General features: G+C 35.4%; 2 protein-coding genes across 5 annotated transcripts; both read left to right on the top strand.

Moving 5' to 3' along the window:
• The first annotated feature begins 1,042 nt into the window (after window positions 1–1,042).
• Window positions 1,043–25,416, top strand: LOC25498853 (mannan endo-1,4-beta-mannosidase 6). 4 transcript variants are annotated; one of them, XM_024770663.2, is made up of 6 exons: window positions 1,043–1,240; window positions 1,400–1,679; window positions 1,810–2,004; window positions 2,106–2,228; window positions 2,325–2,536; window positions 3,000–3,686. In XM_024770663.2, exons 1-6 carry the CDS (start codon window positions 1,104–1,106, stop codon window positions 3,430–3,432), a joined length of 1,380 nt encoding a protein of 459 aa, XP_024626431.1. In that variant the 5' UTR covers window positions 1,043–1,103; the 3' UTR covers window positions 3,433–3,686. The 4 variants fall into 4 exon arrangements, with proteins under 4 accessions (XP_024626431.1, XP_039683646.1, XP_039683648.1 ...); XM_039827712.1 differs by lacking the exons at window positions 1,400–1,679; window positions 1,810–2,004; window positions 2,106–2,228; window positions 2,325–2,536; window positions 3,000–3,686 and adding exons at window positions 23,148–23,427; window positions 23,595–23,789; window positions 23,891–24,013; window positions 24,121–24,332; window positions 24,795–25,416 and having other exon boundaries at window positions 1,096–1,240; XM_039827714.1 differs by lacking the exons at window positions 1,043–1,240; window positions 1,400–1,679; window positions 1,810–2,004; ... (1 more) ...; window positions 2,325–2,536; window positions 3,000–3,686 and adding exons at window positions 22,498–22,704; window positions 23,151–23,427; window positions 23,595–23,789; ... (1 more) ...; window positions 24,121–24,332; window positions 24,795–25,416.
• On the top strand, window positions 7,712–11,055 carry LOC25498850 (uncharacterized). The gene is made up of 3 exons (XM_024770665.2): window positions 7,712–8,679; window positions 9,727–10,475; window positions 10,567–11,055. Exons 2-3 carry the CDS (start codon window positions 9,824–9,826, stop codon window positions 10,923–10,925), a joined length of 1,011 nt encoding a protein of 336 aa, XP_024626433.1. The 5' UTR covers window positions 7,712–8,679; window positions 9,727–9,823; the 3' UTR covers window positions 10,926–11,055.
• Window positions 25,417–25,987: the final 571 nt, after the last annotated feature.

The following is a 25,987-nucleotide window of genomic DNA, read 5'->3' as shown; positions in this document are numbered from 1 at the left end:
AGGTCTGCGGATGTTATTGTCTACGGATGGGTAGGAGAAAAACATATGTGTAGACTTGACTGAGATTTCACCATTTGTGGGATTAGGTGTCGGGCCTTTTACGGTAGGACATGCACCCTTAAAAGTTGCGTTAAACAAAGTGGTCAAACATGAGAAAACGTGTTCTGACAATCAACATGCATTTATACAATTTACTTTTGACACTTTTGGTTTCCTAGCATCAGAGGTTGTTGACCTTCTACATAGAGTTCAAAAGGTCATGCATAACAATGTCATGTCTCCTAAGTCTATGAATGTTGTGTTTACGAGGATTGATTTTGCCATCGAAAAATGTATGACAGCGCAGGCTGTTACCCATTTGCCTTCCATTCAAGTGTAAATAATGGTTTATATATTATAAATTATAATTATAAAATTCAGGTTTAATAAAAGTTAAAAAATTATTGAATAAAATTACAACTTTAACATTCTTAGGATGGACCCTGGCGTGCTCAGGGGTGCAAGGTTGCAACATTCATTCCAAGTTTGTCTTTAATCTTTAGTGTTCTTGGATTCTTATTAGTTTTGGAAATCCCTCGCACATTATTCTTCAAATTCACTTTTCCTCTTAACTCTTGTAAGTAACTCTTGTATTCTTTAACTTTATATGTGTTGTTGATGTTGATATCATACCTAAAGTTGATTAAGACTTTGTACTAGATAAGAGAAGATTAACATGCACTTTGAGATTATTAACGTTTCATCAGTAAACCAATAATTAATCAACTTCATATTTATATGATATGATATATGATTCCCATAATAATACTAACGACAAGTAGTGTAGCTTCATATATATGTCTAAATATAAGCATCTTTCTATAAGTCTATATTGTGGAACCCACATGAAAGTGCCTTAAGAAACAAAGGTGAAGTTTTTGCAACTTTACTCCTTCACTTGTATAAACAATTGCTCAAAAAATGAAACAGAGATAAAAATTTCTTCACTTTAAAGTTAGATATATAACTTTAGGTTTTTTCTAGATAACTTAAGATGTTCAGATATATAATAACATGCCCTAATAGAGCATGAACATTATATTGTGGCTAAGTAACCAATTTCAATGAAGAAAATAATGGGAATATGTATTATTTTTTTATTCCTTTTTTTGATTCTAAGTTCTAATGCTTTTAGTAGGGTGGATGAAGAGGCACAAATGGAAGGCCAAGATCATGTACATAAACCTATCACAAATTATGGGTATGATCAAGCATGCACCCTCTAGCTGTTATATATTACTATATACTAGCCAACCATACCAACTTTTTTTGTACGAGGTTTCTCTAAATAACTGTGGCCAATGGTATGTTTGTTCTTTTAACCTTGAAAATTAAATTGATTTTTTGTAATGGTGTTAAGGAGTGCAACAATGTGGGACATGGAAGAGGATGAATGGCAAATGGTAGGGAAGAAAGGAAACCAATTTGTGGTGAATAGTCAGCCTTTCTATATAAATGGATTCAACGCATATTGGTTGATGATGTTTGCGGCAGATGACTCCACCAGACGAAAAGTCACCGAGGTTTTCAAACAAGCAACCTCACTAGGTATGACAGTTTGTAGAACTTGGGCTTTCACTGATGGCCAACGGCAGGCCCTACAAAAATCCCCTTCGGTTTATGATAAAGAAGTCTTCAAGGTACTCCTTAACTTAATGAGTTTAATTTGTATACACCGTCCACGGAAAAAGTTTTGTATTGTCAGTGAATCACGTCACAACCAATCAAATGTTTGTATGATTCGATGGTTATGGTTATGTTGATCTACAGGCCTTGGACTTTGTGGTAAGTGAAGCAAAGAAATACAAAATCAGGCTGATATTATCATTGGCCAACAATTGGGAGTCATATGGTGGAAAATCACAATATGTGAAATGGGGCAAAGATGCTGGCCTTAACTTGACCTCTGATGATGACTTCTACACACATTCAACCCTTAGAAGTTACTACAAGTCCCATGTTAAGGCAAGTTCCTTTCTTAAATGCAACAACTCAAAACCAACATTGCTTACTTTAAAGCTTGTTTGGTATATACTGCAATGACTAAGTTAAATTTCACTGTGTAGACTGTGCTCAATAGAGTTAACACATTCACAAATATCACTTATAAGGAAGATCCTACCATTTTTGCTTGGGAACTCATGAATGAGCCTAGATGCAACTCTGATCCCACAGGTGACAAGTTACAGGTTTGCCCCTTGTTAACTTCTGGATATCATTATAAGAAACTAATGATATCATGCAGTTGTACTCAACAACTTCTCACTTGTGAGTATACAATATAGGATTGGATACAAGAAATGGCATTCCATGTGAAAAAAATTGATCCAAAACACCTAGTGGAGATTGGACTAGAAGGATTTTATGGCCCTTCAACACCTCAGAGACTTCAGTTCAATCCAAATACATATGCTCAACAAGTTGGAACTGACTTTATCAGGAACCACCAAGTTCTTGGTGTAGACTTTGCTTCTGTTCACATGTATGCTGACTCTTGGTAAGTATGTCGAATTTTTCTACTATTTGCTTGCTAGTCTGTGAAAAACACTATTTATTTACTAACATTTTGGCCCTAGTAATATATACATTTTCTAATCAGCCCGTCATTCATCCTTTTTTTTGGTTTTAGTCCTAAAACATAGAAAATGTTGTTTTCGTTTTGTTCATGTTGTAATAAGTCATCGACTAATATCAATATATCCACATATTACAGCAACTGATTCCAAAATACACGGATATCTAAAGGAACTAAAACTAAAACAACAAGGTTGAAAAGTGATTTTTCTAATGTTTCAGAGACTAAAACTTCAAAAACAGGAGGGACTAAAACAAGACTACATAGTTATTTGCGCCAATACTTTTTGCCTACTTAATAATGTGTTTGGTTTTTTATTTAAATGCACATCTTTTGACATGAATAGTACAACAGTTTCTAACTAAGTCAATTATCTTGTTTGAAGGGTTTCACAACAAATTGCTGATACACATATCCCATTTGTAAAATCATGGATGGATGCACACATTGAGGATGCTGAAAAGTATCTTGGAATGCCAGTTATTTTTTCTGAGTTTGGTGTATCATCCAAGGATCCTGGCTACAACTCAACATATAGAGACACACTAATAAGCACTGTTTACAGCTCAATCCTAAACTCCACAAAGAAAGGAGGGAGTGGGGCTGGAAGCCTTTTGTGGCAGGTATTTTCTGAAGGAATGGATAATATGGATGATGGTTATGCTATTGTTTTCTCAAAATCTCCTTCCACTTCAAGTATTGTAACCCTTCAATCCACGAGGCTTGCTTTGTTCAACTCCTTGTGTTCTACCAGATGCAATTGGAGTTGTAAGAAGAAGAAAATGTTGGAGAAGATACTCTATCATGATGAACTCTAACTTATGTAAAGTTTCCCTTTGTAAAGCTATAGCCATATAAAACCATGCAAGTTGAATTTGTGCAGTCATGCAAGCTCACCATCTTAAGATAGAAACATGTTATAGTATTCTTCACTGATGACATTTACCAGTTATGCATACTTGCCGGTAATAATCAAATAAAAGTGCAAAATGTCATTGAATATATCATCTCATCTTGTGAGTAATATCATTGAAAATGACAAATATACTTACATAAAGGTCATGTTTGGATAGACAACTTAGTTAAGCGCATGTAGCATAAGTGCTTATCATATAAGTGTTTATGTATAAGCTTTTCTATAAAAAAAAAAAAATCAAATTCTTTTCATACAAACTATATACTGTTTTGACGAGCTGCCTTCCAGAGTTTATGGAAATAAGCTGAAAACTGCTTATGGACATGTCATAAGTTTTTCCTTAAGCTCTCCCGGTCTCAAGTATTCATGACAGCAGACAAGCTTAAACAAACCAATCCAAACAGAAATTTATAAGCAGCTCACTTTGTGCAAAAGCTGAATTTTGAAAGAACTGCGCCCTTGCCTGATCAGTGATCACCACCATGAAGAAAATAAAGATGCCTCAAAGCAGAAGCAACGGATAAATGTTTTCTTATTTCGGTGATAAGCTTTGCTTCTAAGTCCCAGCCTCTACCGGAATCGCCATCAAGGGTTTGGAAGTTATAGATTTCATGTGAGTAAGAGTCTCTCCATTTGTTCAAATCATAGCAACTGGAGACCTTAAGGTTGGCATTGCCATTTGAAGGAGAACAATCCCAGGACTGTTTAACTGCAACGATAATTACAGAGCTCCATTTTAGTACTTAACATTCATATTCTAAACAGACAAAGAAGAGCATAAATGCATGTTGCACACAAAAGAAAAAGTATAGTGCAATTATTTTTGTATAAGCTACAAACTGTTTTCATAAGTTATCCTGGAGAGCTTATGGACATGTTATGAGTGGTTTCCATAAACTCTCTCAAACAGTCTCACAAGTAATTATGCCAGTAGCTTAGCTCAAATAATTGAATCAAAACAGACCTTTAATTTATCTATTAACATCTAAAAGCTCTTAAGCATTTTTCCAAGGGAAGAAACATAAACTTATTTCGATATTGAAACTTAACTTGTCTAATAGAAATAGCTTACTTGTAAACGCTTCTATGATAAGTGTTTTTGCTATAAGCTTCAAATGAAGTTGTTTATTCAATAGGGCCTTAATTAGTAAAAGATACCACAATCTGGAAGTTCTAGCTGATTTAAACACAATAGGTAATAGAAGAATATAAATCCATCTAAACATATTTCAAATTAAGGAACATATTAGCCAAAATAGTACTTATTAATGTATGTATACTTCAAAGTTGCGTGTGATTCTATCAATATGTTGGCCTATATACTTCTTTTACTAATATAAAAAATTGTTAGAAGCCAATGTTATGTTAATTTGACTACATATTTAAATAGGATAAAAGAAGTCAGACCTGCCACAATATTGGTGAAAGTAAAGCTGCAATTGGCTATGGAGGAAGACTTGGTGTTTCTTGTGGTAGAAGATACAGTTCAGGGGGAACAAAATCCTAAGATCTGTTGCTGCACCAAAATCAACGAATTTAATCCGACCTAGTTTTGTAACAACCAAGTTTGAAGGCTTTATATCCCTGTGAACAGTGCCAGTGTCATGAATTTTCTTAAGAGATGTAATTATCTGGCGCATTATTTGAGATCATGCGATCTTTGAACAATGTGCGTCATGCGATCTTTGAACGTCCAATCAATATCAAACGTTCTTAAAACTGTCATATTTTTATTTTCTAAAAATCCAAACATTACCAACTTTAAATCTAGACCGCGAGATCTCATCGTAGTGACCGGACACAAAGCCAATCCCTCAAGAAAATCTAGCCTATAAATAAGTTGTTTTACATTTGACTCAACCCTAAATCTCCTGCATTGTTGTCACCAAAAGCTCCTACTGAGAATACTGCCAACAGGGAAATAGCATCCCCCTTCCACCAGTCGAAAAACACCACCGTCGCCCCTGCACCAGCGACGCAACCTGACACTCACTTCCTCCCAAGGCAGATTTTCGGATGCCATCTCCACTCATAATACATACACATGGAATTTTCAATCTAGCAAGGCTCCATCTCCACGACAACAGCTTAATATCCTCCACTGTTTCATCCACTTTAAATTGACAAGTCTTATATCCCTAATACCTAGACCTCCTTTCGCTTTTGGTTGACAAACTTTTCACCACGTTACCCAATTGATTTTCCGTCCTCCCTCCACACCTCCCCAAAGGAACTCTCTTTGATTTCTAATCAAGCTTCTCCACACCTTCACCGACATTCTCAAAAAGGAGAGGTAGAAAATTGGTATTGCATTCAACACCGAATTCAAAAGGACAATTCGACCTCCGAAACTCAAAAACTTGTTTCCCCAAGACTTCAACCTTTTGTTAACATGTTCCAAAAGAGGTTCCCACATGGCTAAAATTTCTCCCCTTCCCTCCACGTGTTCCAAGGTAATTGACTGATTCAAAAATCCTTCTCCTATTGCAGGATCAGAATACTGAGATCCCGAAAGGTGAATATCATCCCCTTCCTCTCATAGGTGGTTGACTTCCCCTATGACTGTTATCCTCCACCCCTACTTGTATAGGTTTGCTCATGTCATCCTCATCAGATTGTACCTCCAACTCAGTTCCGACCACCTCCTCATTACCGGAACCGACGATCGGTCCTCCCACTCCTTTTCTTCCTCCTCCCCTCTAGCCTGCTCCACCCCCAAATCCTCCATCACACACAAATTAAAAACAACCCCTAGAGATAGTTACTTCATCAAAGTCCAGGAACTCCTCGTATTGATTTCCCAACTGCTTGAATGTCTTCTCCTCCCACACATGGAGAGGTATCCCTAAGATCTTGATCCATACAATCCTCCCTTTTGCCACTAGGTTTGGAGACCAAACCTTCATCTCCTTAAAATGGGCCTCCCACCATTCCTTGTGAGTTCCAGCTGCTCTCATAACCTCTCCTGGGATCTCAGATTGCAGTAGCACCATCCTACCATCCATTGGAGTAACCTTGATTTTGTCTAGACCCTCCATTATCATACTCTGTTGTATTGACAAACCAGTGCCAAGGTGATTCAGAACCCCCACATAGCTTCCGTTCAGCTCCTCCAACCTCTCTTCACTCGGCCGGATCTCCATATACTTCGTCTCTCCTCCACCGGTGGAATATACAGGTTCCTCTTCCCCAAAACAGCATTGGAATAAGAAGTCCCCTCCTTCCATTGAGCCTCTTTTCCTTTCCATCCTCCTCTTTCCTTACTCCGGCTCCACCTCCGGTCGAGACCATTGTAACCCTCTTCTCCTCCCTGCGAAACCTCGCACGATTAACCTTCAACCGCATATCCTGATCACCACCTAGAAGAAAATAAGGAAGCCTCAAAGCAGAAGCAGCAGATAAACGCTTTCTTCTTTTGGAACTTCTTTTGGAGATAAGCTTTGATGCTAAGTCCCAACCTCTACCAGAATCACTATCAAGGATTTGGAAGTTAGACTTCATGCGAGTAGAGTCCCTCCATTTGTTCAAATCATATCCATATGTCCTCATTTCCAAATTGAAATTCTTCAAAGCAGCTTGAGACCTTAAGGTTGGTATTGCAATTTGCAAGAGTACAATTCCAGCAGAATACATATCAAAGAGATCAGGACTGTTTAACTGCAACAGTAATCACAGAGCTTCACTTTATTACTAAATATATATATATATATTTGAAACAGACAAGGAAGAGTATAAATGCATGTTGCATACATAGTGTGTTTGCTTGAAGGAAATAACTCCATACAGATTAAGAATCAGTTTGATAAAATTCTCTATGAATGCTTATGATAAAAAGAGAGATCAAAATAATCTTATAATAAATAATTAAGCATTTGTTTAAGCAAGAGCTTCTCATATATGTTGAAATTTGATTCTAAAGTTCAGTTTTTTAGAAGCTGTATTATATAATTTCTCAATACACATCTATAAGCTTATAAGCATATATATGTCGACCATAAGCCTCTCTCTATAAGTCTATACTGTGGAACCCACTTGAAAGTGCCTTAGGAAACAAAGGTGATGTTTTTGTAACTTTACTCCTTCACTTGTATAAACCATTGCTTAAAAATGGAACATAGAAAATATTTTCTTCACTTTAAAGTTAGATATAGAATGTACTTTATACTTGCCCGCTAACCTTCTGAGTTTGATCAATTTCTATGGAAAGATAACTTAAAATGTTCAGATATATAATAACATGCCCTAATAGAGCATGGACATTATATATTGTGGCTAAGTAACCAATTTCAATGAAGAAAATAATGGGAATATGTATTATTTTTTTATTCCTTTTTTTGATTCTAAGTTCTAATGCTTTTAGTAGGGTGGATGAAGAGGTTAGTGATGAAATTGCTCAATTATGCTTCATGGGATGAAGAAAGAAATCAATTGAGGTTAGTGATCGAAAACTTAAACTAAAACCATCTTATGATGAGTTGCAAAATATTCTTGTTGAAATGCATGAAGATGCCATGAATGCTTTTAAAACCATTGGTATCCAAAGGAGAACTATTCTCAAATTGGAAGCCGAAATTATACAAATGAGAAAAGATTTTGAAAACTTCAAAAATGAACATGCATCTTTAAAGCAAGAAATATTTGTAACTCCTTCTAAAGTTTCACCTACTATTGATGTTCCCAAGTAATCAAATGAGGACATCAATGCTTGCATGGCTTGTCCTAGACTACAATTGGAGATTGTCTCTCTAAAAAGTAAGCTAGAACAAGCCATCAATGTCTCAATGAATTTTGCAAATCGATTTGCTAAACCTTCAAGTTTTAAGAAACCCTCCAAAAGAAGAGTTAAAAGAAACAATCGAAAATGCAAAACTCATGAGCACAAAATAAGGTGCAACTATCGTAGAGAAATTGGGCATACCACACCAAACTGCCATGTTATGAAAAATTTAGTTCCAAGAGGCATTATGAAGTGGGTACCCAAAGTATCTACTTGTGTCACTAATCCCAAGGACCCAACTTGTGTTGGGGACCTAAACCTTACCTAAAAATATTGTAGAAATGTCTTGCAACCTCGCAAAGAAAGTGGTATATGACGGGAAAGAAAAAGGGTATGTCTCTTATGGTGATAACAACCAATGTAAGATCTTAGGTAAGGGTGTTTCATTAAAAAAAAAAGATTATATTTTTGTTTGTTATATTGTTGGTGTCATTGAAATAAATAATCATGATTAGTTTAGTTTGTTATAATTTGAAAGGAACAAACATTTATTTTTTTAGTTTTAGTCCAAATCAAAATTTAATACAAAAAACACCGTTAATAATTTTCAAACTTTAGCGCAATAAAAATAGAAGAAAGACGGACACGTGAGTGCCCGTCTTTTCGCTAGTATATATATGATTTTTTTCCTTTATCATTTAAAAAAGGCTTAATTGCACTTTTGGACCCCTATCTTTTCGAAAGTTGCGGTTATGGACCCTTAACTAATTTAAATACAAAACAGCCCCTATGTTTTGATTCTTTAGCAGTTTTGGACCCCCAAGGCAAAAAAAATATAAAAAAAAGACACGTGGCACCTCACTTAGGGGGCCACGTCAGCGTTGACCGAATCAACAATGAACTGGGGGTCCAAAACTGTCAAAAAATCAAAACATAGGGGGCTGTTTTGTATTTAAATTAGTTAGGGGTCCATAACCGCAACTTTTGAAAAGATAGGGGTCCAAAAGTGCAATTAAGCCTTTAAAAAATGTAACAAACTATATAAGTATACTTATACTTACTTTTTCCTTATCTCAATTATACCCTTAAACAACTTATTCTATAAAGATTGTTGTTGGTGTCATTGAAATAGATAATCATATGTTTAGTTTGTTTTGTTATAACTTAAAAACAACAAACATTTATATTTTTTCTTTCAAAAAAAAAAAAAAAATTTCTTATTTTTAGTTTTAATAAAAATCAAAATTTTAGAAATAAAACACAGTTGATAATTTTCAAACGTTATCGAAATAAAAAGAGCTGAAATCTTTCTACTAATATATAAGTAGTATAAAAATATGGATATATTTTTTAGTTAGCTCTTTCCGGATAAAAAATATATATATATTTGAGTTTTTTTTTTTTTGACAATGTAAATATATTTGAGTTATCCTCTATCTTTTATTTATTTTTAAATAAGATCTTTTGTTTCTTTTTTAGCAAGAAAGTAGTAAATATATCCCCGGACACTCACTCTCCCTTCCAATTTTTCTACTCCAAAAACAAACGAACAATCTTTTTCTCTCACAAACAAGCAATGGCTGCTTCCTCTCTTACTGTCCTCTCCTCCACCGGTCTCCTCTCAAAGTCTCTCCATCGCCCCATCGTTTGTTCTCTCCTTCGCCCCTTCGCCTTTTACGCTTACCGCTATTTTAAATCCAATCCCCATCACCTTCGCCCCGTTGCCTCTTCCGCTTACAGCTCTTTTAACACCAACGCCATGCCCCCTCTCCTTCGCCCTGTAGTCGCCTCTTCTTCTTCTAGTGCTTACCGCTCTTCTAACCCCAAGACAGTCGCCGATCGTCTCTCCGATAGCTCGTTCCCTCATATAAATATGTATCCCCACTCACTCTCCTCTCTTACCGTCCCGTCTGCCGGTCACATCTCAAAGTCTCTCCTTCTCCCCATCGTCTTTTCTCTCCTTCGCTCCATCGCCCTTTCCTCTCTTACTGTCTTCTCCGCCAATCTCATCTCAAAGTCTTTCCTTCGCCCCATCGCCCCCTCTTCTCTCACAGTCTCCTCCCCCGGTCTCATCTCAAAGTCTTACCTTTACCCCATCGTCTTGTCTGTCCTTCGCCCCTCTTACCGCTATTTTAAAGCCAATCCCCATCTCATTAGCCCCTTCGCCCCTTTTAATACTAGTGGCATGCCTCAGAACGCTGACACTAACCGCAATGGTCTTGTCTCAGGTAGATGTTATCGCCCATTCTAATCTTCATTTTTTTTCGTGATATATTATTTCATCTTTTATATTTAACTTTATCTTTTAATTGTTTTTAGCTGTGTTTGATCTGTTCATGAATCAAGTCGTCTTCAACAAAAAGGTGATTCGAATCATTCAAAGCCGCTACCATTGGAGAGAGACAGAGGATTATATGCTTATCCGTATGTATATGCCTGGACGCTTTAAGGAAGATGTGAATATCAACGTGTATCAGAATACTCTTAGCATTAAAGGCGAGAGAGGTGGTCGTGAATCCTCTTGCACGCATGATTTAACTGGGAGACATTACAAGATCGATCAGATTAGAGCTAGGATGAAATGTAGTGTGCTCAAGGTTGTTTTGCCTAAAATAAAGGATGGGGAAACTACGGAGGAAAGGAACGACAATAATGTGATTATTGTCAAGGTTGAATAGAAGAAAGGTTTTTTTTTTTTTTTTTTTTTTTAGTGCAAATGAATTTATTAGGTTTTGATGGTGATAGACTGGTGTTGCTGTGTTAAATATTAACTAGATCTTCTACCTGCCGCACGAGACTTATTTAGTTCAAGAAAATACGTGAAATTAGTTAAAATATTAGTTGCTATATGTTTCGAAAACTCTATAAATCCGTATGTATGTTAATTTGTTCTATTAACTAAGCATTTACCCTGTCCGTAAGTTTTATGAAAATTAGCATACGAAAATCTGCAGTGTTTATTGCGCCTTGAAACATAAAGATGATTTGTAGATTTGCTTAAACAACGCCGTTGAAATGATGAAAACGCAGTTACATTGAAGTATAAACAACAGCTAATCCATTGAATACTGTTGTATCATGCAAATTAACCATGAAAGTTACGAAACAGAATAGCATTTTTCATACCAAGTAATTTGTATACATGGTTCCATAAGTAAGGTAGCAAGTTATAGTTCAACATCATAACATTAGTATACCATAGGCTGTATTTTATGAGTTTTCAGCAGAATTATACAACATAAATTACACGGCAACACGACAGAAGCCATTCCACGCATATCTGATATATAATAAAGAATAGAATTAAACACAAAACAACTTGTTTGCACATATCAAACACAACGCAAGCCTTAATATTCAAGTAGTATTTCAATGTTTAAATAGCTGCTATTAAAAAAGGTTCAATGTAATTCCCGTGAGCTTAGCTCAGTTGGTAGGGATATTGCATATTATATGCAGGAGCCGGGGTTCGAACCCCGGACACTCCACTTCTCCACAATTAAATTGTGTGAGCTCTAGCCACTAGGCTACTTGACCAAAAAAAAAAAAGATTCAATGTAGTGTATCATGCAAATGAATTTATTAGGTTTTGATGGTGATAGACTAGTGTTGCTGTGTTAAACATTAATGACTGCTTGAAAATTAATGAATTTAGCTTTTTTATAATTCTGATGTTAAAATATCGAATTAAATTCTAAAATAAAGGATTTTGCGATTTTCTTCACATCCAACGATTCAAATCTATAGTAGAATTTAAAAATAGGCAAAATTCATCAATTTTGATTGCGATTTTACGATTTCTTATAAACTAAGTCATTTATGACTACTAGCGAAAAGACAGACACTCATGTTCCGTCTTTCCACTATTCTTATTGTGCAAACGTTTGAAAATTATAAACGATGTTTTTATATGAACATTTGATTTTGTTTAAAACTAAAAATATAAATGTTTGTTTCTTTCAAGTTATAACAAACCAAACTAACCATATTATCTATTTCAATGACACTAACAATATAACAAAAAAAATTATAATCTAATTTTTTTTTAACGACACCAACAACAATCTTTATTATAGAAAATGTTGATTAAGGGAAATATATATATATATATATATATATATATATATATATATATATATATATTCAAATTGTGTTTGTTATATTTTTTTTAAATATTTAAATTTATTCTTATCTTTTTTTGAAGGAAAATTTATTCTTATCTATTTGTTATATGTGTTTGCATTGAAAATTGAGGGTATTTTTTGGAAAGAGAAAAAGTCAGTCAAAACAATTTTTTTTTTGGAGGGTCAGTCCAAAAGAGTTGAAAGACGTTATTTTCTTTATATATAGTATAGATATTACCATTTATAACATATATTTAGTATTATTTTTTTTGGTAAAATCAATCGAATTTTATTGCGATTTTACAATTTCTTATATCGATTCTATAAAAGTAGTTGAGTAAAATCCTTCAATTTTAATTTGGCTGCAATTTTACGATTGTCGATTTTTTAAGCAAAATCTAGATTTTGACAACCTTGGTTCCAAGTTCCAACTATGATAATATCAAGTTATGCGCAAGTCTATATGTTGGAATAAGTGTAGATTTTTTTTCAATTAGTGTCAAAAGAACATTAGATAGATAATCATTCATATAACTAAGATGACACATATAACTATTGTCTAAAGGTGTTGTGCGAGGATGACCCATATAACTCATGTCCTGATATGATGATCAAACTCATTGCAGTCTCACCCGAAAGGCCCAACATTATGATAAATTGTTTTATTAGTTTTTGAATGTCATTTGTTTTTTTTTTTTTTTATCTTAAATTCTAGTTATTATATGTCATTTGCTTTAATGCTATATTTTTTTTGGGGAATTAGTCACTTTAATCCCTGAATGGAAAAGGAGTAGTCACTTTAGTCCCTGAACGTAGAGAAATTGCAAAACAGTCCCTGAATGTAGACTCTGTTAGTCAATTTCATGGACTAAAGTGACTAACGGAGTCTACATTCAGGGACTAAATTGACTAACAGAGTCTGCATTCAGGGACTAAATTGACTAACATAGTCTACATTCAGGGACTATTTTGCAATTTATCTGCATTCAGGGACTAAAGTGATGACTCATTTCCTATTCAGGGACTAAGTGACTAATCATTCAAAGCAACCGGAGATCTTAACTCTTAAGGTTGGTATTGCCATTTGAAGGAGCACAATTCCAAAGACTGTTTAACTGCAACAGTAATCACAGAGCTTAGTACTTAAGTTGCATATTCCAAACAGACAAAGAAGAGCATAAATGCACGTTGCATAAAAAAATGAAAAAATATCGTACAACTATTTTCGTATACGCTACAAACTATTTTCATAAGCTATCCTTAAGAGCTTATGGACATGTTATAAGTGGTTTCCATAAATTCTCTCAAACAGTCTCACAAGTAATTATGCCAATAGCTTAGCTCAAATAATTGAATCAAAACAGACCTTTAATTTATCTATTAACATCTAAAAGCTCTTAAGCATTTTTCAGAGTGAAGAAACATAAACTTATTTTGATATTGAAACTTAACTTGTGTAATAGAAATAACTTATTCACAAGTGCTTATATGATAAGTGTTTTGGTTATAAGCTGCAAATTAAGCTGTTTATCAAAATAGGGCCTTAATTAGTAAAAGATACCACAATCTGGAAATTCTAGCTGATGCAAACACAATAGGTAATAGAAGAATATAAATCCATCTAAACATATTTCAAATTAAGGAACATATTAGCCAAAATAGTACTTATTAATGTATGTATACTTCAAAGTTGCGTGTGATTTTATCAATATGTTGGCCTATATACTTCTTTTACTAATATAAAAAATTGTTAGAAGCCAATGTTATGTTAATTTGACTACATATTTAAATAGGATAAAAGAAGTCAGACCTGCCACAATATGGTGAAAGTAAAGCTGCAATTGGCTATGGAGGAAGACTTGGTGTTTCTTGTGGTAGAAGATACAGTTCAGGGGGAACAAAATCCTAAGATCTGTTGCTGCACCAAAATCAACGAATTTAATCCGACCTAGTTTTGTAACAACCAAGTTTGAAGGCTTTATATCCCTGTGAACAGTGCCAGTGTCATGAATTTTCTTAAGAGATGTAATTATCTGGCGCATTATTTGCGATCATGCGATCTTTGAACAATGTGCAGTCATGCGATCTTTGAACGTCCAACCAATATCAAACGTTCTTAAAACTGTCAAATTTTTATTTTCTAAAAATCCAAACATTACCAACTTTAAATCTAGACCGCGAGATCTCATCGTAGTGACCGGACACAAAGCCAATCCCTCAAGAAAATCTAGCCTATAAATAAGTTGTTTTACATTTGACTCAACCCTAAATCTCCTGCATTGTTGTCACCAAAAGCTCCTACTGAGAATACTGCCAACAGGGAAATAGCATCCCCCTTCCACCAGTCGAAAAACACCACCGTCGCACCTACACCAGCGCCGCAACCTGACAATCACTTCCTCCCAAGGCAGATTTTTCGGATGCCATCTCCACTCATAATACATACACGATGGAATTTTCAATCTAGCAAGGCTCCATCTCCATGACAACAGCTTAATATCCTCCACTGTTTCATCCACTTTAAAAACACAATTGTTGAAAATGACGTTATTCCTAGCAATCTAGATTCCCCAAATAGTTGTCTGCCATATAATTCTCAATCCTCTTTTCACTTCTTTTCTATTCAACCCCACACCATTCCAGCACTCCCAATGGGTAAACAGATTTGAGGGAGTAATAACAGACACCTCTAACCATTCTTGAACATATTGCCAAATTTTCCAAGTCTCATTGCAATGCAAAAATAAGTGGTTTGTAGACTCATTCTGCTCATTACATAAAAAGCACCTCAAGTTGGCAGTCAACGGGATAACTTTCCTTCTCAGCAAATTAACTCTAGCCAAGATTCGGTTAATCAACACCTTCCACGAGAGATTCGCCGCTTTTGAAGGTGTGGTACTCTTCCATATTTGACTTTGAACCTGCTTTTGCTCCTCTCACATCCTGTTTGCAAGATTCACGCCCCCCTCTAGTTTCTTGTAAATTGAACTAACTGTGAAAACCCCTCCCTCATCCAAATTCCACTTCCACTCATCCTCTCCTTGGGTCAATGTGAACCCTTGAAAGTCTTGCTACAATTCATTTAAAAGTCCTTCCTCCCAAACAAAAAGTGGGCGCCTCCAAATGAAGTTCCAATCCCGGTTGTGTCTGCCATCACTCCTCGTATCCGCCACTGATGCGTCTTTTTGGTTTGAAATAGCGAATAGTCTTGGGTACTTAATGCTCAAAGTCACTCCTCCCACCCATCTCGTCTTCCAAAAGTAAGTAGTTAAGCCATCACGTACTCGCCTAAAGACTTCCTCATTAAACCAATTCTCCCCTCCTTTTCCATCTATAGTTACTATATCTTTGCACCAAATTGAGGCGTAAGCGTAAGTAGGCCAAGCATTACTTCTGGTCAATAGGTCACCTATACTTGCCCCGTATTTCTCTCTCAAAACATCCTTCCAAAGGCCGCCACCCCCTTGTAGAATCCTCCATCGCCATTTAGCCAAAAGACTTAAATTGACAAGTCTTATATCCCTAATACCTAGACCTCCTTTCGCTTTTGGTTGACAAACTTTTCGCCACGTTACCCAATTGATTTTCCGTCCTCCCTCCACCCCTCCCCAAAGGAACTCTCTTTGATTTCTAATCAAGCTTCTCCACACCTTCACCGACATTCTCAAAAAGGAGAGGTAGAAAATTGGTATTGCATTCAACACCGAATTCAAAAGGACAATTCGACCTCCAAAACTCAAAAACTTGTTTCCCCAAGACTTCAACCTTTTGTTAACATGTTCCAAAAGAGGTTCCCACATGGCTAAAACTTCTCCCCCTCCCTCCACGTTTTCCAAGGTAATTGGCTGATTCAAAAATCCTTCTCCTATTGCAGGATCAGAATACTGAGATCCCGAAAGGTGAATATCATCCCCTTCCTCTCATAGGTGGTTAACTTTCCCCTATGACTGTTATCCTCCACCCCTACTTGTATAGGTTTGCTCATGTCATCCTCATCAGATTGTACCTCCAACTCAGTTCCGACCACCTCCTCATTACCGGAACCGACGATCGGTCCTCCCACTCCTTTTCTTCCTCCTTCCCTCTAGCCTGCTCCACCCCCAAATCCTCCATCACACACAAATTAAAAACAACCCCTACCACCTTAATAGAGATTTGTTCATTTATCCACCCCAACCTCTCTGTAAATTTTTTTTATCCTTGCAACATCCATCCTCTTCCTAGAGATAGTTACTTCATCAAAGTCCAGGAACTCCTCGTATTGATTTCCCAACTGCTTGAATGTCTTCTCCTCCCACACATGGAGAGGTATCCCTAAGATCTTGATCCATACAATCCTACCTTTTGCCACTAGGTTTGGAGACCAAACCTTCATCTCCTTAAAATGGGCTTCCCACCATTCCTTGCAAAGAGCTTCCAAGGGTCTGATTGATACAGGTTATCTGGAAAATGAGTGATGAAGAAAGAAGCTCTGATTTTATCCAGGTTACCAATTGTAAAGCTATGGTGATATAAAACCGTCATGCATGTATAAGTATGAAAAAAAAAAATGAAAGAATCATAAAATGAGATAAATATACTTACATTTGGATAAACAACTTATAATTAACTGTTTATAATATAAGCTTTTATGTATAAGCTATTTGTATAACGAAAGATAAAATTAAGTCAAACTATTTATATACATCTATAAGTTGTTTTAATATGCTATCCAAGAGAGCTGGTGAAAATAAGCTAGAAACAGTTGTAGATAAACTCATCCAAACAAACCAAAAATTTATAAGCAGCTCACTTTGTGCTAAAGCTGAACTTAGAAAGAACTGCAGCTGCCTGATCACCACCAAGAAGAAAATAAGGATGCCTCAAAGCAGAAGCAGCAGATAAACGCCTTCTTCTTTCGGAACTTCTTTTGGAGATAAGTGATGACAGTCAGTCATTTGCTATTTTTAGAGTCTTTTTATGATAATTTTGAGTTCACAAGCAAGCTTAAACAACAAGGAAAGCATGAAAAATACAAGATTTTGAAGAAACAGTTGTTTTGATGTTTGTATTGATTCTGTAGCAATTTTAGACAGCCTGGGGGTGTAAAAAGCAGAAATTCTGGAAGTGCTGGAAATTGGCAACCGTGGCGCGATTTTGTGACCAGAATGAAGGTTTGGTTCTGCCACGGAAATCGTGGTACGATTTCTGGTGGCGTGGCGCGATTTTGGACGCAGAAAATGTTGCCTATTTAAGCTGAAGACTATTCTGAAAACAAGGGTTACGATTTTGGAGAGCTAAAGTGCGATTTTAACACCCAGAAGACTGCAAAAGGGGCGATTTCATCATCTCTAATCCAGTTTATGTATGTTTTAATTTTTCCATTGATTATGCTATTTGTAAACTCAATTATGAGTAGCTAAATCTCTTAGAGATTAGGTCTGAGATGATTCCTTGTAACCCTAATTGATTCATGTTGCTATGAAACTCTATTTATTATTAATGACAATCTAGTTTTTATTCAATTCAATTGTTCTTAATGCTTTTTATATCCTGATCAAATATAAACATGATTTAGTGAGAACGAATGACTACTGACCCTAGCTTTCGACTTAGACCTAATTGAATTGTTCTAATAAACATGGTTAGTCTAGGAATGGATAATCGTTTGTTAGTGATATTAGGTTAACGTGCTTTAAACCTTCGAGAATTATTAGACCACCTAAGGAATTAGGTGCTGTAGTTTGAGAAGAGGGTCCTAACTCAAGGGATTGATTAGGGCTATTTTGTTAACTATCGTGGAACTAAAAAATCATTAATACGAATAGGTTCAGTATACCAATTAGGGGAACATCGATGATTCGAAAGACCTGATCTCATCTCTCTCCTTGTCTTTTCCAAAACTATCTTATTTTCTGTTTATTTAAATTTATGCAATCAAAACTACTGCCTCGGGCACTAAAAGAAATTTACACATCCTAGATATCAACGTTATTGCTAAATTGAGATTAACACAGTCCTCGTGGGAACAATATTTTTACTACTTCGATAGTATTTAGTACACTTGCTAAAATATCTATCGAGTTTTTGGCGCCGCTGTCGGGGACTGTTGAGTCATTTCAATTTGGAAATTTTGTTTTTATTTAGGATTTCTGTCATTTATATTTTTGTGTATATATATTATTTTTTTTTTAAAAAAAAAAAAAAAAGATTTATGCTCTTCTTTTTCTTCTCATTGTACTGTGCTACTAAAAAGTTTATCCAAGTTTTGCAGCTATGATAGACAGGTTATACCTCCGTGACACAAAAGAGATTGGTATGTTGAAGTATGAAAAATATATGCTATCTTTGAAGATAGGATATTTGGACAGAAAAATCTCAAGATTAAATGAGAGATGTTGTCGTTATGAGGCGAATCAACCAGGTAGTAATTGTGAAGAGAAGAAGGAGGTGATCAACATCGATTACAATACTCAGCTTAAAAATATTTTAGATGATTTCTTGGTGTCAAATCAAGTTTCATTTGAGAAGTTTGATGTTTAGTGTTGTGATTTTGTTGAGAAGGCACATGAGTCTCAAAGGAAGTTGGTTAAGATGGAGACAGAATGTCACAAGGTTGTGGTAGAAGAAAATCCCAAAGTGAGGAGTGTTGATATTGGTCCGAAATCTGAACCAATGGAGGTTAAAGAAATAACTCGTGTGCAAATGGATGCACGTCCTTCTCTAAGGTGGGAGAGCGTAAATTCCAAAAGATCAACAGTGAGTGCATGGGAGTATCTGATTCTTTATGCCAAATTCATGGAATTCCTACCAAACAAGAGGAAGAAGAAGGATGATATATTCATTCTATCATATTTGCCACCCTAACAGTGGTTGGAGCGTCAAGCTCAATGACGTAAAATAAAGCGTTTGGTGGGAGGCAATCCATCATTTTTATTTATGTTTTTATTTTCAATATTTTATTCCTATTGTTGAGTCAGACAATTGTCAGTGTGTTTGAATAACTCAGTTGTTTCCCCCTGTTATGTGATTGAATCTGAACTTGTTTATTATTGATGAATTTGCTTGTTTGTTGACTTTTTCCAGTTTAGTAACAAATGTTTGCTCAAGTGGTATTCCAAAAGTTCAAAAGGAGGAGTGACTTGTGTTTCAAAGGCGAAGTGTACGGCAGTGAAAGATAGGTAGTCACAACTCCCAGAAATCTAAACTGTAAGGTTCATGGCCAAATTTTATTTTCCAATTTACTTCTAAAGAGTGTTCCATGCATTTACATTTGTAGAACTTGCAATTTTTCTCTACTGTCGATTGATCTTTGTCATATACACACTGAGACAAAAGTGCTTGGTCCTGTGAGCCTTTTGAAACCTACCCTGATTGTTTTGAAATTTTATTCTTTCTTTAGCCAAATTGAGCCGATAGGTTTAGATCTTTTTGTTCGGTGACAAACTACATTACAAGCTTAGAGACTTTTAGGATTTATCCCTTTTTGTTTTTCTGAGTTAGGCATTGTAGAATGTTGCTAAATATTAAGTTTGGGGTTGCTATTGGATTTTGCAACCAATTAAGTTTGGGGTGGGGATACTAGAGAACAAGAAAAAAATAATAATAAGAACATTCTCATGAAAACAATATGTCAAATGGTGTATTCAAAAAAAAAAAAAATTGAATGAAAAAGGGACAAAACATTGAAAAACCGAGTAACTTCAAACTCGATTGTCCCAATTGTTATAAATAATCTCTAGTACCCTTGCAAGAATTGTTGTTCCTAAAGGTGAATGAATGATGGATTGATTTTTGTGCTTAACTTCCGTAGGAATGCCTAACTCAAATTTTATGTAGCCTACTTATCCAAATATTATCCCACCTTCACCTAAGCCCTGTTATAACCCTTTAAAACTTCAAAGTGTGCATTGACATTGATTTTGATTGATGTTTAGAAACTTTTCAAACGTATGGTAATATGTAGATTGCATGTCGACTGTGTGTGAACCCTTTCATATTGTTGCGTGGAGTTGTGAATTGGTGGTTGCTAACAAGTCAAACTAGCTCATCTTTAGCTAGTAAGGTGATGAACTTTTGAGTACTATCGCTTGATCAGGTAATTGTTATTTTACTGTCGATTGTCAATATTACAAGTAAATTCCTTGAGGACAAGGAATGGTTCAAGTTTGGGGTTGTGATGACAGTCAGTCATTTGCTATTTTTAGAGTCTTTTTATGATAATTTTGAGTTCACAAGCAAGCTTAAACAACAAGGAAAGCATGAAAAATACAAGATTTTGAAGAAACAGTTGTTTTGATGTTTGTATTGAGTCTGTAGCAATTTTAGACAGCCTGGGGGTGTAAAAAGCAGAAATTCTGGAAGTGCTGGAAATTGGCAACCGTGGCGCGATTTTGAGTGGCGTAGTGCGATTTTGTGACCAGAATGAAGGTTTGGTTCTGCCACAGAAATCGTGGTACGATTTCTGGTGGCGTGGCGCGATTTTTCAGAGTCGTGGCGCGATTTTATGAGGCGTGGCGCGATTTTGAACGCAGAAAATGTTGCCTATTTAAACTGAAGACTATTCTGAAAATAAGGATTACGATTTTGGAGAGCTAAAGTGCGATTTTAACACCCAGAAGACTGCAGAAGGGGCGATTTCATCATCTCTAATCCAGTTTATGTATGTTTTAATTTTTCCATTGATTATGCTATTTGTAAACTCAATTATGAGTAGCTAAATCTCTTAGAGATTAGGTCTGAGATGATTCCTTGTAACCCTAATTGATCCATGTTGCTGTGAAACTCTATTTATTATTAATGACAATCTAGTTTTTATTCAATTCAATTGTTCTTTATGCTTTTTATATCCTGATCAAATATAAACATGATTTGGTGAAAACGAATGACTACTGACCCTAGCTTTCGACTTAGACCTAATTGAATTGTTCTAATAAACATGGTTAGTCTAGGAATGGATAATCGTTTGTTAGTGATATTAGGTTAACGTGCTTTAAACCTTCGAGAATTATTAGACCACCTAAGGAATTAGGGGCTGTAGTTTGAGAAGAGAGTCCTAACTCAAGGGATTGATTAGGGCTATTTTGTTAACTATCGTGGAACTAGAAAATCATTAATACAAATAGGTGCAGTATACCAATTAGGGGAACATCGATGATTCGAAAGACCTGATCTCATCTCTCTCCTTGTCTTTTCCAAAACTATCTATCTTATTTTCTGTTATTTAAATTTATGCAATCAAAACTACTGCCTCGGGCACTAAAAGAAATTTACACATCCTAGATATTAACCTTATTGCTAAATTGAGATTAACACAGTCCTCGTGGGAACGATATTTTTACTACTTCGATAGTATTTAGTACACTTGCTAAAATATCTATCAATAAGCTTTGATGCTAAGTCCCAACCTCTACCAGACTCACTATCAAGGATTTGGAAGTTAGATTTCATGCGAGTAGAGTCCCTCCATTTGTTCAAATCATATCCATATGTCCTCATTTCCAAATTGAAATTCTTCAAAGCAGCTTGAGACCTTAAGGTTGGAATTGCAATTTGCAAGAGTACAATTCCAGCAGAATACATATCAAAGAGATCAGGACTGTTTAACTGCAACAGTAATCACAGAGCTTCACTTTATTACTAAATATATATATTTGAAACAGACAAGGAAGAGTATAAATGCATGTTGCATACACAAGGAAGGAAATAACTCCGTATGGATTAAGAATCAGTTTGATAAAATTCTCTATGAATACTTATGATAAAAAGAGAGATCAAAATAATCTTATAATAAATAATTAAGCATTTGTTTAAGCAAGAGCTTCTCACATATGTTGAAATTTGATTCTAAAGTTCAGTTTTTTAGAAGCTGTATTATATAATTTCTCAATACACATCTATAAGCTTATAAGCATATATATGTCGACCATAAGCCTCTCTCTATAAGTCTATACTGTGGAACCCACTTGAAAGTGCCTTAGGAAACAAAGGTGATGTTTTTGTAACTTTACTCCTTCACTTGTATAAACCATTGCTTAAAAATGGAACATAGAAAATATTTTCTTCACTTTAAAGTTAGATATAGAATGTACTTTATACTTGCCCGCTAACCTTCTAAGTTTGATCGATTTCTATGGAAAGATAACTTAAAATGTTCAGATATTTAATAACATGCCCTAATAGAGCATGGACATTATATTGTGGCTAAGTAACCAATCTCAATGAAGAAAATGGGAATGCCTATTATTTTTTTATTCCTTCTTTTGATTCTAAGTTCTAATGCTGTTAGTAGGGTGGATGAAGAGGCACAAAAGGAAGGACAAGATCATGTACATAAACCTATCACAAATTATGGGTATGATCATGCATGCACCCTCTAGCTGTTCTATATTACTATTTACTAGCCAACCAATATACGAACTTTTTTGTACGAGGTTTCTTTAAAATTTTGTTTATTAAAGTATGGATTTTTCATTATTTTTAAATTGGATTGCAATTTTATGTCAATTTTTTTATGTTACATTTTTTTAGTTGTCCTATGATCATTTTAGTTTAGCAGACAAATGTTTGTAAATTAGCAATGATGTTAATTTCTAGAGTTTAAACCTTCTGAACCTTTTGTTTAAAACTCTTTCGGTGTTCACATCCAATCGGTGGATATGGATGTGTGGGATGTCGTTGTCAATGGTCGGTTTCAACCCCAAATTGCAGCCGATGGTGACAATGGATGATGATGATATGTTTGTTCTTTTAACCTTGAAAATTGAATTAAATATTGGTTTTTTGTAATGGTGTTAGAAGTGAAACAATGTGGGACATGGAAGAGGATGAATGGCAAATGGTAGGGAAGAAAGGAAACCAATTTGTGGTGAATGGTCAGCCTTTCTATATAAATGGATTCAACACATACTGGTTAATGATGTTTGCTGCAGATGACTCCACCAGAGGAAAAGTCACTGAGGTTTTCAAACAAGCATCCTCACTAGGTATGACAGTTTGTAGGACTTGGGCTTTCAATGATGGCCAATGGCGGGCCCTACAAAAATCCCCTTCGGTTTATGACGAAGAAGTCTTCAAGGTACTCCTTAACTTAATGAGTTTAATTTGTATACACTGTCACCGTAAAAAGTTTTGCGTTGTCTGCAAAGCACATCACAGCCAATTAAATGAATGATTTTAAAAGTTGTTACGAATAAAATCAAATGTTTGTATGATTTGATGGTTATGGTTATGATTGATCTACAGGCCTTGGACTTTGTGGTAAGTGAAGCAAAGAAATACAAAATCAGGCTGATATTATCATTGGCCAACAATTGGGAGGCATATGGTGGAAAAGCACAATATGTGAAATGGGGCAAAGATGCTGGCCTTAACTTGACCTCTGATGATGACTTCTACACACATTCAACCCTTAGAAGCTACTACAAGTCCCACGTTAAGGCAAGTTCCTTTCTTAAATGCTACAGCTCAAAACCAACATTGCTTACTTTAAAGCTTGTTTGGTATATACTGCAATGACTAAGTTAAATTTCACTGTGTAGACTGTGCTCAATAGAGTTAACACATTCACAAATATCACTTATAAGGAAGATCCTACCATTTTTGCTTGGGAACTCATGAATGAGCCTAGATGCAACTCTGATCCCACAGGTGACAAGTTACAGGTTTGCCCCTTGTAAACTTCTTCTGGATATCATTATAACAAACTTATATTGATATCATGTAGTTGCACTCAACTCAACAACTTTTCACTTGTGAATATATAATACAGGATTGGATACAAGAAATGGCATTCCATGTGAAGAAAATTGATCCAAAACACCTAGTGGAGATTGGACTAGAAGGATTTTATGGCCCTTCAACACCTCAGAGACTTCAGTTCAATCCAAATACATATGCTCAACAGGTTGGAACTGATTTTATTAGGAACCATCAGGTTCTTGGAGTGGACTTTGCTTCTGTTCACATGTATGCTGACTCTTGGTAAGTTTCTGAAGTTTTTCTACTATTTGCTAGTCTGTGATAAACACTATTTATTAACATTTGGCCCTTGTAATATATACATTTTCTAACCAGCCCCCCTCATTCTTCCTTTTTTTGGTTTTAGTCCTAAAACATTGAAATATTGTTTTCATTTTGTTCATGTTGTAACAAGTTGTCGGATTGCCCTCCATTTTAGGGATATCCACATATTACAGCAACTGTTTCCAAAATACACAAATATTTATAGGAACTGAAACTAAAACAACAAGGTTCAAAAGCAATTTTTCTAATGTTTCAAAGACTAAAACTTTAAAAACTGGAGGGACTAAGATCAGACTGCAGAGTTATTTGAACCAACACTTTTTGTCTACATAATAACGTGGTTGGTTCTTTATTTAAATGCACACCTTTGAACATGAATAGTATAACCGTTTATAACTAAGTCAGTCATCTTGTTTGAAGGGTTTCACCACAAATTGCTGATACACATATCTCATTTGTAAAATCATGGATGGATGCACACATAGAGGATGCTGAAAAGTATCTTGGAATGCCAGTTGTTTTTTCTGAGTTTGGTGTATCATCCAAGGATCCTGGCTACAACTCAACATATAGAGACACACTAATAAGCACTGTTTACAGCGCAGTCCTAAACTCCACAAAGAAAGGAGGGAGTGGAGCTGGAAGCCTTTTGTGGCAGGTATTTCCTGAAGGAACCGATAATATGGATGACGGCTATGCTATTGTTTTCTCAAAATCTCCTTCCACTTCAAGTATTGTAACCCTTCAATCCACGAGGCTTGCTTTGTTCAACTCGGTGTGTTCTACCAGATGCAATTGGAGTTGTAAGAAGAAGAAAATGTTGGAGAAGATACTCTATCATGATGAACTCTAACTTATGTAAAGTTTCCCTTTGTAAAGCTATAGCCATATAAAACCACACAGGTTGAATTTGTGTAGTTATGCAAGCTCACCATCTTAAGATAGAAGCGTGTTATGATATTTTTCACTGATTACATTTACCAGTTATGCATACCTGCCAATAATAGACAAATAAAAGTGCAAAATGTCATTGAATATATCATCTCATCTTGTGAGTAATATGATTGAAAATGACAAATATACTTACATAAAGGTCGTGTTTGGATAAACATGTATAAGCTATTTCTATAAAAAAATAAATTAAAAAAAAAAGAAGTCAAATTGTTTTCATACAAACTATATATTGTTTTGATGAGCTGCCTTCCAGAGTTTATGGAAATAAGCTGAAAACAGCTTATGGACATGTCATGAGTGTTTCCTTAAGCTCTCCCGGTCTCACAAATATTTATGTCAGCAGACAATCTTAAATAAACCAATCCAAACAGAAACATTTATAAGCAGCTCACTTTGTGCTAAAGCTGAATTTAGAAAGAACTGCGGCTGCCTGATCACCACCAAGAAGAAAGTATGGATGCTTCAAAGCAGAATCAGTGGATAAATGATTCATCTTTTGGAGATAAGTTTTAATGCTAAGTCCCAGCCTATACCTGAATCGCCATCAAGGGTTTGGAAGTTAGACTTGATGCAAGTAGATCGTCTCTCCATTTGTTAAAATCATATACATATGTCCTCATTTCCAAATTGAAATTCTTCAAAGCAACCGGAGACCTCAA

This window comes from Medicago truncatula, chromosome 7 (genome assembly GCF_003473485.1).
Source record: "Medicago truncatula cultivar Jemalong A17 chromosome 7, MtrunA17r5.0-ANR, whole genome shotgun sequence".
Lineage (NCBI taxonomy): Eukaryota > Viridiplantae > Streptophyta > Magnoliopsida > Fabales > Fabaceae > Medicago > Medicago truncatula.
This window is presented reverse-complemented; position numbering and strand designations above follow the sequence as displayed.

What these genes read in the sequence shown, in the direction of transcription:
- LOC25498850 (XM_024770665.2), top strand. Translation starts at nt 9,824, where the DNA reads ATGGCTGCTTCCTCTCTTACTGTCCTCTCCTCCACCGGTCTCCTCTCA. An exon ending in CCGCAATGGTCTTGTCTCAG is followed by an intron (nt 10,476 to 10,566) that starts GTAGATGTTATC and finishes AATTGTTTTTAG; the next exon opens with CTGTGTTTGATCTGTTCATG.
- LOC25498853 (XM_039827712.1), top strand. Translation starts at nt 1,104, where the DNA reads ATGAAGAAAATAATGGGAATATGTATTATTTTTTTATTCCTTTTTTTG. An exon ending in AAACCTATCACAAATTATGG is followed by an intron (nt 1,241 to 23,147) that starts GTATGATCAAGC and finishes TAATGGTGTTAG; the next exon opens with AAGTGAAACAATGTGGGACA. An exon ending in CCACAGGTGACAAGTTACAG is followed by an intron (nt 24,014 to 24,120) that starts GTTTGCCCCTTG and finishes TATATAATACAG; the next exon opens with GATTGGATACAAGAAATGGC.